The sequence below is a fragment of the Colletes latitarsis genome, chromosome 10 (genome assembly GCF_051014445.1).
Source record: "Colletes latitarsis isolate SP2378_abdomen chromosome 10, iyColLati1, whole genome shotgun sequence".
NCBI lineage: Eukaryota > Metazoa > Arthropoda > Insecta > Hymenoptera > Colletidae > Colletes > Colletes latitarsis.
This window is the reverse complement of record NC_135143.1, coordinates 24,914,572-24,926,941: the sequence shown is the minus strand read 5'-3', so window position 1 is coordinate 24,926,941 and position 12,370 is coordinate 24,914,572. Positions and strand designations below refer to the sequence as shown.

The window sequence follows — 12,370 nt, the reverse complement described above, 5'->3', positions numbered from 1 at the left end:
GCCTTTGTCGGGTTTCCGAAACTCCACGAGCTCACGTACGCATGATCTGACATAGTGTGAGAGAGCACCTTCGGTGACTTTCTGGCATTTCTGATAGTACGGTGTAGAATCTTGGGAATATTCAACATTTCATGTATATTTAAACAGTTATTAGTAAATATTGAAAGTTACAATATTTACGACTGTATTACTATCTGCTTTAATCGATTATTAAGTTTCCTACGTTAATTTACATATGTATGCATTAACATCATTAAGTATACATTTCTGACAATATTCAAGGAGCGATTTCTTAAAGATTCTCGTTAGAATAAATTAGTTATAACCGATCATTGGAAGCGAAAGTTGCTTAAAATGCAGCGCTAAAAGTTATGGGATTTGGATAACTGTTTAGTAGTTAGAATCCCCTATTACAGATGACGGCAGGCGTTTCATCCTCAGACCATAACGATGGTTTGGTTTCTTACGTTGCCGGTCGTGTTTCCGTTCGAACCATCCGTGGATTCTCTGTCACACGATCGATTTTCATTCAGCTGCAGTTGCACAGGGGCTTCGGTAATTAATTCGCTGAATCTGGCGGCAACTTGCTTCCATTTCACCAGGTCAGCTGGCTGCAATGGGATCCGATCGATCAGTTGCACGAACGATCTCCATATTTTAAATCGTTCGCGTTTCGCGTCAGGCGATCGCGCGTCTCCCGTACCGGGATTTCAAATTTTTCGAAAAACGTCCTTTACATCGTCCCTTATGTTAAAAGTTAAAATAGTTAAAACCAGGATACACCTCAGTGTCTGCAATAATGTTAAATGAAGTTAGAAAAATAAGTACCGAGGTAAACTTTAAGTTAACAGTGCTTTGCAACTTAAGGGGACCACTGTGACGGATTGAAACAATCGAAATTTTTTTTATCTCCTTTAAATGTTCGGGGGTTTAAGAATAGCCCCCTAAAATATTAAATAATTTCGGACCGTCTCGTGGGAGTACGACGCTCTGGTCTTTCTCGCAAGCGCTCGATCGAGCCTCCGTTTCTATATGTACCCTCCTCGACCAATTTCTAAATGGGCCATTCGACGAAGGACCGACCTGGGAGCAACACTTACCGGATGGAGAGCGGGTGGAGTCCGCTAGCAGAGAGAGGGAGGCTACTGAGGCTAGCAGAGACCAGCAGGAGCAAGCAGTAGCAAGTAATAATCGTTATACGTTGTCAGAAGTATGAGTGGTCAGCAGAAACAAACAAGTAGCCAAGTAGTAATCGTGATACGATGTCAGATATATCAGCAGTGGTCAGCAGAGGCTGGCAGAAGTCCAGTAGTAATCGTGTTATACATTGTCAAAAGTATCAGAAGTGGTCAGCAGCAGTCAACAGAGGCCGGTGGAAGCCAGCAGAGTCAGAGTAGTAATCGTTATACGTTGTCAGAAATATCAGGAGTGGTCATCAGTGGTCAGCAGAGGCCTGTAGGAAAATTGAAAAGTACATGCTACCTTATGATGGACTATACCGCTATCGACGACCACAATACCCAAGCTTGTCAGGAGGGTAGTTCGTTCCATACAGCGGTAGATGATGAGGTGCCAGATATAATAGATCGAAAATTTTGTTAGCTATTTAACTGTTTCAAGAGAAAGGTTCAAATGTGAGCCTTTCTCTCGACTCCCACGAGACGGTCCGTTACTTCGGGCAGCTTCGAAGAATCGAGAAAGAGGGCATGTGTCAGTTTGTCTTTGTCGACTCTCCGAAACTCCACGAGCTCACGTACGCGTGATCTGGTATAGTGTGAGAAAGTGGAATGAGGTGTCCCCGGTGCAACCAGGGGCTCCGTCTGGCATCTCTGGAAGGGACGGATCGTTGTCCTTACGTTCTATCAATCCCCGCGTTTAACGTTCGGTTAGGGGCTTACCGTTAAAGTGAAAAAGACTGGAAGTAGCGCTATCGGAAGTGGCGAACCGCGTAGTTCCGATCTCTCGGATGGAGGGCCGGAAAGAGTCAAGTGTCTCAGTAAATCAAGAAGCCCGGCCAGAAGCTCCCCGTGACGGCCGCCGACGTCCTGTCGTATTAAACCCCAGGCGTCCCGTGCAATCACGTGGGCGGTCACCCCAGGATTGTCAGCTGGTCGATGCAAAATTACCATTTAATGACCGGTCGTTCTTACTTCCCTGACGGGTACGAAAGGAATCACAATTTACGCCGACTATTGGATCAAGAGCTTTCTATTATGCGCGATTAGATCTTTGCGTGTTCCCCGTAGATGAACCCGATATGCTAATGCGACAGGTTCAGCGTTTCAACAGTGTCCACACGTGTCACTTGACCACTGTGTTGCTTTCTCATTCTACGAGGGGACTCTCGTGCAACAGCGTTAAAGTTTAATGTTTCCTTTCTTATTTTTTTTCGCACAGAATTAACAGCTCTACTGTACTAAATTCTTAGGGGCGCGAAAAATAATTTTTTAGTCCATTTTTTATTATCTTCTATCAAATAGTAGCTAAGCATAGTTGGTGTAAAAAGTAGCATCCATCATAGAGATCAGAACGCAACATTTTCTTAAAGCTGGTTGGTTTTTTGCATTTTGAAGAAAAAATTTCTATAACAAAAAAAATGTTTTCTTCAAAATGATATAATCTTTTAAATTTTCCGTATTTTTTGCTTAAAATAAGTTCAGTAGCAGTGAAAACCAACCAGCATTAAGAAAATGTTGCGTTCTGATCTTTGTGATGGTTAACATCGTGGGATAGGATTAAAAGACGTAACTTCTATTTAATAAAATATACAAAATTTACTAAAAAAATATTTTCGTATAGTTTAAGGGTCTTTCTTCGCGTCCCTAAAAGTCTAACGCAACAGAACTTTTAATTCTTTACGCAAAGATAAGAAACTTTAAATTTTAACGCTGTTGCACGAGAATCCCTTTCTAATCGTCTAATTTGACGACTTAAGATAAGGAATTTGTGCGTATCTCTCGAGTTCTATTATTTCAACGACCGATACAAAAGTGCAAATCAGTTTCTTCGGTTCTCGAGTACCTAGAAGAAGTTGTTGCACGTGTTGGGGCATCACAGGTTTCTTGAGATGGCCCAGGAAAAGCTGCAACGCGGCTGCACACTCCAGGGCCACGTTGTTGTTGTCCAAATGCGGTCTTTCCCCTTTCTTCAACGAGTTTAGAATCCGTCTTCTGAGATCACGGCGACCCGAGCGCCGGAACAAACCCTCCTCTCTGGCATCTTAACACAGAAACGCGAAACTTTTGGCGAAAAAACGTCACTTTCTGCGCGTACCACCGACCAACACCGAATTTACGTTTACGTGGCATAAAACGTGGACAAAATATATTTTTCGTCGACAGATTGAAGGTACGATGCGAGACAATAGTAACTTGAGTGCTCGGAAATGAAATATTATTCAATAATTTTAATAAGTTTTTTTAATTACGCGCGACGCGTAGCCGTTCGATTGGTTTTTCAAAAATTAATTTCCACACCATCGAACGAACGTGAATTAATCCCGGAAAATAAAACTCATGTGTTTTTCATTCGCTTCTTAAATAAAATTTTAATACAAAATTCGTCGTGCTCTAATCTTCCATGCATTTTAATTATTATTTCTCGGTTACGGTTTTCTTGTTATCTTACGTACGTTCTTTCAGGAAGTTTATGATTTGCTTCACCGACTGCAATGACTTCTTCGATATTATATCGTCGTCTGCGTTCTGCCTGCGAAGAAACGTTTGGGAAAATAAACCTCTGAGAATATTTTTTCCACGGTATTAAAGCAACGGTATGACCTGGAAATACAATCTGTGTCAAACAACCATTTTACAAATATTTCACACTAGTGTATTAATGAAAAAACTATCGTATAATCTTTTCCAGAAGCCAATCATAATAGAAGATCGATTTATTTCTTCGCCCTACAGTGTCCATTTGAATCGCGACTATAAATTTGTAAAATAACGTAATAAATAGAGAATTTTACAAATAATTAGTAACCTCATACGCGATGAGAAGTATGATAATAAAATGAGAAATAGGAGCCATGATTGTTGTTAATTTCGTCTAATAATTTTCTTGCGACATCCTGCCATACGATCAGCCTCGTGTGGCTAAAAGGGGCTTTCGAACCTAATCCCAAAGGGCCTATAAGACGTTAGAGATTGTTCTTTATTCCACGGTTCGATAGGTAGCTCCAGTAAACACACGAGATTCGTCTCTCCCGAGTGTTTTCGTCAGAATTTATTCTTGTCGGTAGCAGACGATGCGTCGGTTATTCTTCTCCCGGCATAAATTATTCATCGTTCGGTTGCTGCGAACTTGGTTGCTGGGAACACGTTCGAGTTAGATCCTCGAGCGTATTCGGATCGGCCTTTGAAGTGGAAACAACGAAGAGTGCAGCGTTAAGGGCGCTGCGAGAAAAGCTCTGTTGCTCGACGGGATGCCACGAGTTGCAGTCCAATGATCATTCCATCGCGAAACATCTGTATCGAGTAAATGGTAAATGGGAAACCACCCCCTTGCGGTTCGTAACCGGGCCTAGAAACTCCCATAGACTGTTGCGATACGTGCTCTCGGTGGGTCGAATGCTCGTTGGACCGTGGAACACGAAATTCCTATCGTCCTTGCTTTTAGTGAATATTAAGCCGCGTTTGGAAACATTAGGTTTCACAGGAGTCGGGCAAATTTTCAATTGAATTTATAATCGAGTTTTATCGCACATCAGTGGTATATTCAATAGGAATAACTGAAACTTCTTTAGGTATACAGTGTCAAAGTAAATGTGAAAATATACATAGAAGATAGCATAAATTATAATAGTTGATATGGTCATTGAATAGAGGATGAAATGCCCTTTAAAATGAGCGTTCGAACAAGTCGATAGCTCAATTAGTTCCGGAGATATGACGATTTTAGTTTCAAGTCGATGCGGTGGCTAGTTTCGGAGATTTTGTTTTGTTCGAAGCGTTTGTTTACGTTGCGAGGTGAATGAACTTTCACTACTTGTCAAGGTCGTCGACCGCACGTGCTCGTAGTGAATAGTAAACACTACGTCGCTTGGTCACTCGGTCACGTACGAGAGAGAGTGAGGTCCAACGCGTAAGACGGAGACAGAGATGGTGGAAATTGAAAAATTACCCCTTTACATAAATCACGATATCTCCAAAACGAAAAGTCGGATCGACAAAAACCAAAAACCATTTCAAAGAGGAAGCTTTGCCGCTTCTATCAGTGGCTCAATTATAGATAAAGCACTGGTAGTTTCAGAACTGCACGCGTCTAAAGTTTTAGTATTTTTAATGGGATAATAGGAGAGTGGATTTTTAAAAATTACCTCTTTACATAAATTAGAATATCTCCAAAACGGAAAGTCGGATCGACATAAACCAAAAACCGTTTCAAAGGGGAGATCATACCACTTCTTATAGTGGCTCAATTATGGGAAAAAGTCTAGTATTTTCGGAACTGCACGCGTCTGAAGTTTAACTATCTTTAATACGCATTCTAAGCCAATGGAAACTGAAGATTCTCTGCTTTCATCTTTCAGCAATACTTGCAATGCCATCAGACGATTAGGCAAAAGTGTCTCGGACCGAGTATCGGTTAAAAAAATTCGTTAACAGATCCTAATTTATAAATTCCAATATTTTCAAGGGTTACGTGAATGTAGAACACCGTATAAATCGAAACGTATGTAAACTGTACGTAAAACGGGAGTCAGATTTGCTTTGCATGCGTAGATTCCTGTGTGGAAACAATGATTAGTGTAATTGCACCGGGCGCGCAAAGTTGGTTCGAAACAAATATGCTTGGGGAACGGGGAATGGAAGTTCCTCGTATATCGCGTAACAAGTTTTGTCAACGGCCGAAAACTATTGCTCGCGTACCCATATTCCAGGCAACGACGTTGTTATTTATTATTGTTATTTCGCACTGTAACTCGGGAATCGATATTTATTCTTTCCGTGTTATTGCGTTCTACCAAATTAACGAAACGAAAGCGAATTACGCGCGGAAATCTGCAAACAACCAGAAACGTTGGGATTCGCGGAGCCCTGTGCCTAATCGCTACATCCCAGACTGCCCGATTTCTCGTCGTAATTGACAGATCGGCTCGAACGATACGCGAAGTGGGAAACAACCGAACAAGACGTTCGCAAATTTCATTTGCATCGTAATCTCAACAGTCCCTGAAGTTCCAGCAAAACATCCGAAAGTGGATCAAGGTCCGCGGCGAGTCTTCCCGGAAGATCGTCTCGGTTTCCTCTTGCATAAATTGCAGCGCGCGATTATGATGCAACCGAGAGACTGAAAACAAATCTACACGCTCGTCCTTGTCGCGTGTCGGGGCATATAAAGAGTCGTCGATCAACTTTGTGCTTAATAACAACCCGATAGCATGGTCGGGAGAATCGTTTCGGAATTTATTCTGCTCTGTCTGGTCGTAGACGCGATCCTGGTCGCTGGATCGCCGCGGATTTACGATCGACGAGCAAGGAATCCTAGACATGCTTCCTGTCCCTCGTGCGCTCGAGATCGCCCAGACGCCCTGGCATCCTGGTAAGAAATTCGATATTCTCTACCATAGTAGAATATATTCTGGCTCAGTGTCCGGGAGAATTATTACGTTTGCCACGATTTAGTAACCGTGTAATAAATTGTTAATATTTAACTGTGGACTGTCGGACCATAATCGTGAAATTGCGAGACCGAAGCTTCGATAAATGTGTATCCTAGGATAATAATGTATCCAAGAATGGTCAATATTCTTTGAAAAATATTCTCATTATTATATTTCTGTCATAAAAATGATAAACAAATTTTTATTTTACCAATTTCAATTCGAAACTTCGATCTTTTAACGCTAGAACTACCAACGATTATAGTGCATTTATTTATACCAAAGAAATCGAAACGATAGATACTCGAAGAAATGTGTAGCTTAATGGTAATAAATGTTTATTCATTCCCATATAGAAAACTGCGATAAATTTTTTAAAATCCAGTCGTATAAATATTTTGCAATTTCTATTAGAAATTACGAATGGGTCATTTTGATCGCTTCTACTGTTAAGAAAATTGCAATCAGTTTCCTCAAATAGAAGTTTAAAAACGTTTCTTTCAGGTCTATGCCACCATCCCCGAGGGAGTACCGTGGCATCGAGTCGGAGATCGTTCACAGGTCCGGGAACCAACCCTTCGAGTCTTCACCCTACTCTTCGTACCCTTACGGTCCGTACAACCGAGCCCTTGGAGGCAGAGAAGCCTCGTCAATCGTCAACAGAGCCGAGAACACATGCAAACGCGAGAATCCCTTCGCCTTCCAGAGAAAATTCGATTCTAATGTGGCTTCTGCACCGTCCTCCTCTCTTTACAACGTAGATGCTCCGGTGACCCCTTATCAGCCACGCGTCTCAGCCTTCGAGAGGACTCCGTACAGGAAATCGAGCTTCTACGACGCTGTCAGACCTCGATCCGACTTGTCGACTCAAGACCAATACTCAGACTATTATTCCCCCGTCGAGGAACCCTATTTCGAGGGCGTCGAGAGGCTACGAAACGCTTACGAGGCCCCCAAGAAGAACATGCACACAGTCTACAGGGCGGACAGGTTCAACGACGACTCCGTGGAGGACGAGTACCCTAACGCTCGAACCGAACAGTATTCCGGATGGCAGGTTCGCGATTTAGGCAGTCCAGCAGGCTCCAGGATGCCAGGAGCGGATCGATCATTCCAATCTCGAAGGGATCAATCCGGAGAGATCAAGCACAATGCCTACAACCTATCGCCGGAACTTGATGTCCTAAGGACGATGCAGAACGTCGCCAGAGACGGAATCGTGGGAGGCAATGGTAGCGTATGGCAGGATCGAAAGGAGCGGGAGCCTGAAAGGAGTCCACTAGGAGCTGTCGAGATCGTTTACGGGAGAGATGCGGCCGTTAAAAAGACGAACCACGACGATCGTGGCAACGGTGGTCGCGATCCTCGCGAGGACCAGTCGCAGGAGGAGTTTAAGGGGAAAAGGGACGCTGCTGGTAAAGGTACTCCTGCGGAAGATTCGAAGGAATTCAAGGAGAGCAACGCGTCGCAGGAGGAGCCTCTCAAGGAAGAAGGACCGCTGGAATCCATAGAAGTACATACCGAGCCCGAACCCGTCGAGATAAAATTGGTAACAGGGCCTCGAATGCTTCCTTGATGGAATGGAGACGATGACCGATGGCACTCTTAAGGGATATCTATGGAATTATTATTAGGAAATTGGTGATCGTTCTTTTAGAACTGAATTTTGTAGACTGTTTCGAAATAAATATTCTGGAAAACTATGATGGTCGTCCTGTATTTATGGAATATCTGTGGAATTATTTTTACGAATTTGGCGATTGTTATTTTAGAACGAACTGAATATTGTAGGCTGTTTTGAAATAAATATTCTGGGAAACCATGGAGGTCGTCCTGGAGTTATGGAATTATTTTTACGAAATTGGTGATTGTTATTTTAGAACGAACTGAATATTGTAGACTGTTTTGAAATAAACATTCTGGGAAACCATGAGAGTCGTCCTAGAGTTATGAAATAACTATGGAATTATTTTTACGAATTTGGTGATTGTTATTTTGGAACGAACTGAATATTGTAGGCTGTTTTGAAATAAATATTCTGGGAAACCATGGGGGTCGTCCTGGAGTTATGGAATATCTATGGAATTATTTTTGCGAATTTGGCGATTGTTATTTTGGAACAAACTGAATATTGTAGGCTGTTTTGAAATAAATATTCTGGGAAACCATGGAGGTCGTCCTGGAGTTATGGAATTATTTTTACGAAATTGGCGATTGTTATTTTAGAACGAACTGAGTATTGTAGACTGTTTCGAAATAAACATTCTGGGAAACCATGAGGGTCGTCCTGGAGTTATGGAATACCTATGGAATTATTTTTACGAATTTGGCGATTGTTATTTTGGAACAAACTGAATATTGTAGGCTGTTTTGAAATAAATATTCTGGGAAACCATGGAGGTCGTCCTGGAGTTATGGAATTATTTTTACGAAATTGGCGATTGTTATTTTAGAACGAACTGAGTATTGTAGACTGTTTCGAAATAAACATTCTGGGAAACCATGAGGGTCGTCCTGGAGTTATGGAATATCTATGGAATTATTTTTACAAATTTGGCGATTATTATTTTGGAACGAACTGAATATTGTAGGCTGTTTTGAAATAAATATTCTGGGGAATCATGGAGGTCGTCCTGGAGTTATGGAATTATTTTTACGAAATTGGCGATTGTTATTTTGAAACAAACTGAGTATTGTAGACTGTTTTGAAATAAACATTCTGGGAAACCATGAGAGTCGTCCTAGAGTTATGGAATATCTATGGAATTATTTTTACGAATTTGGCGATTGTTATTTTGGAACGAACTGAATATTGTAGGCTGTTTCGAAATAAATATTCTGGAAAACTATGAGGGTCGTCCTGGCGTTATGGAATACCTATGGAATTATTTTTACGTAATTGGCGATTGTTATTTTAGAAGGAACTGGAATATTGTATACTGTTTCGAAATAAACATTCTGGAAAACTATGAGGGTCGTTCTGGAGTTATGGAATACCTATGGAATTATTTTTACGTAATTGGCGATTGTTATTTTAGAACGAACTGAGTATTATAGACTGTTTCGAAATAAATATTTTGGAAAACTATGAGGGTCGTCCTGGAGTTATGGAATACCTATGGAATTATTTTTACGAATTTGGCGATTGTTATTTTAGAACGAACTGAATATTGTAGGCTGTTTTGAAATAAATATTTTGGAAAACTATGAGGGTCGTTCTGCAGTTATGGAATACCTATGGAATTATTTTTACGTAATTGGTGATTGTTATTTTAGAAGGAACTGGAATATTGTAGGCTATTTCGAAATAAATATTCTGGAAACTATCGATCCTGGAGTGCCTGTTTTTAAATAATCACCGGTACAAATGAATTTTTAAGAATATTTTTTTATTCATACTTTAATGGATTTACTTGGTTAATTTTTAATGGGATCGTCTCTCTTATTTAAACGTCATCGATCATTTCTGCGAAGCGTCGCGCAGCGTGACGAGTATATGGACGCTCGTGACAAAATTCGTAACTTCTAAATGGATTACCGCTCTCGATCTAAGGCTCTTAATATTCTTTTAAAGGATTAGTTAATATTATGGAGTGCAGTTTACGAGGAAAACGTTCACGAGCTAGCGATTTCTGTTCGAAGTTTGTCCTCCTAAAAGACATCATTTTGAAAAGATTTCAAAGTACGTTAATGGTTATGGTAATTAATGGTAATTTAACCACGCCTTGGTATTTATTCGGACGTATATTTCTTGAGGATTATAAATTTGTTTTTTTAATTTTAACTGAAATCAACACGCTTCGACTGTTAACGCGACCTATAACGTGCTTTCTAATACTACGATAACAAGTTCAAAATGTAATTGAGGTAGTAATATTTTAAAACAACTGTTGCATTTATTTATCGAACAAATTTTTTGCTTGGAAACGAATGTTAAAGTATTCAGCAGAATTTATAATAAATGTAAAAGGTTACGTGATATATCAATTTATAAGTTCGAAAAAGGTTTCGACAGAAAAAGCATCGATGCACCGCGTTCCATTATTGAAAAAGCCGAAACGAAAAACAATTTTCCAATTTAGAATACACAGGTTTCGACACAACTGACTCGAGCCATAGCGTAAAAACAGTAGGAGATAATACAAAAACTGTAATAAGTTGATCGTGTAAATATAAATGTAAATAAATCTAAAATTGCATGTTCGGGATTAGAAGTGTATTTGAAATCAAATAGAACCATAATGAAATCCTAAATCGATCCTAAATAGTACGTCCAATCAGAATTTGATCGGTGGACTATTACGTTACTGAACGTATCTCAAATTAGAGCATGGGAAATCGGAATCGATTCCAATTAGAACCCCTTAAATTTCTCTCGATTATTCCTTTTGGTTGGTCAATGTGAAAATAATTGCGAAGTAAAGAAATCGAGGCGTGAAAACCAAAGCTAAATATAATGGAATCGTGTTCGAAGAAATTGTTACGACATGATTCGGAATCTAACAATAATCGTGTCCGTTGGAGGCAAAGAGATTAATATTATATCCCCAGGGAACTTCATCTGTCAACACTTGTCGAATTTAGAAAAACGTTTCGAGTTCTACATTTTACAAAGAAGATCGATGGGAATGGTTGATAGAATGGATGGGTCGGAAATCCATTTCTCCCATTAAAAGATGAATGAACTGTCTCTATGGAGGATAAATTGTTCAACCTGGTTGCTGACTAAGATTTATAGATGATTTTTTATGACTACGAACTCATTGGTTTCCTTTCGGACAAACGTGCGAGTGAAATACCTACAGCTTGTTACGATCTCGACAATAAATTCTATTAAACTAAATAGACAATCGAAATTTATCTGTATTCTATATATTTATTATGCCGTTTATGGGTTCCTAAAAATTTTAAATAAAATCTTATTTTTCATTTTGAATATATTTTTAAATATTTAATTAGTTTAAGCGCCGTCTGTCTTTTACAGGGATTCTAGTTAGCCTCGTTAGAAACAGAGGGTGGCTACAAACGCGTGCACGTGTTTTCTTTATTTCAGTACTCTCAGGAATAATTTACAGTAAATATTATGAGCTAATGGTTGAATTATTGCATTATGTTTTTACGTGTAGCGAATCATTGTTTGAAAACACCATTTCGAAGCCTGTCCGAGGAGGACGTAATAATAGTCATAACGCTGACGATAACAAGACCGAGTTTTGCAACTCCCGACCGAAAGAGTCCTCAATTATTTTGTTTCTCGTGGCGTAATGCGGTGCAACGTAAATACAAGCTGAAATTATAAAGTTATTATGGCCGTAACGGAAGGTCTGTAATGGTCTTTACGGGACGCTTCTTTAAACAAATACATTCCAGAATAAAATGGCATTCTGGACACCTGAGTCTGCCTATTCCTGACTCCTCGTAAACGTTATGCGAAAGATATGGTTAAGACGTATAAGTCAAGAACACAAACGACTCCGAAGATTCTCGAATATTGCAATTTTCCATTTCTTTTCGAGGATTTGAACAATCATTAACACGGAAGGGATATTTACTATCTCACGACACGTGGAGTCGAGACATGCACCGAGAATTCTGTAAACAATCGACGCAACAATGTCGAAATTTAGCACGGTCAGCGACGTGACTGAAGAATTTCGACATTTCACAACGACGTGCAGGTATCGCGAAGTGCGTGCACGTTGCTTTAAAAACCACTCTCGTCGGATGAATCTTCAGTACAACGTTGAGTTTCGCTGTCTCACG

At 40.1% G+C, this 12,370-nt stretch overlaps 1 protein-coding gene across 1 annotated transcript; it reads right to left on the bottom strand.

Annotated features, from left to right (window-relative positions):
- Window positions 1-437: 437 nt before the first annotated feature.
- On the bottom strand, window positions 438-4,032 carry LOC143346089 (uncharacterized). Its single transcript, XM_076773846.1, has 5 exons — window positions 3,992-4,032; window positions 3,632-3,738; window positions 3,022-3,219; window positions 1,899-2,107; window positions 438-611 (listed from the first exon to the last, which is right to left on the bottom strand). Exons 1-5 carry the CDS (start codon window positions 4,030-4,032, stop codon window positions 438-440), a joined length of 729 nt encoding a protein of 242 aa, XP_076629961.1.
- Between the last annotated feature and the right edge of the window lie 8,338 nt (window positions 4,033-12,370).

Excerpts from the sequence above, each read along its gene's own strand:
- LOC143346089 (XM_076773846.1), bottom strand. The coding sequence starts at position 4,032 with ATGGCTCCTATTTCTCATTTTATTATCATACTTCTCATCGC. Across the intron at positions 3,220-3,631 it reads CATAAACTTCCTGAAAGAAC|ATGCCAGAGAGGAGGGTTTG; the intron begins GTACGTAAGATA and ends TTCTGTGTTAAG. Across the intron at positions 612-1,898 it reads CAGTCTTTTTCACTTTAACG|CCAGCTGACCTGGTGAAATG; the intron begins GTAAGCCCCTAA and ends ATCCCATTGCAG.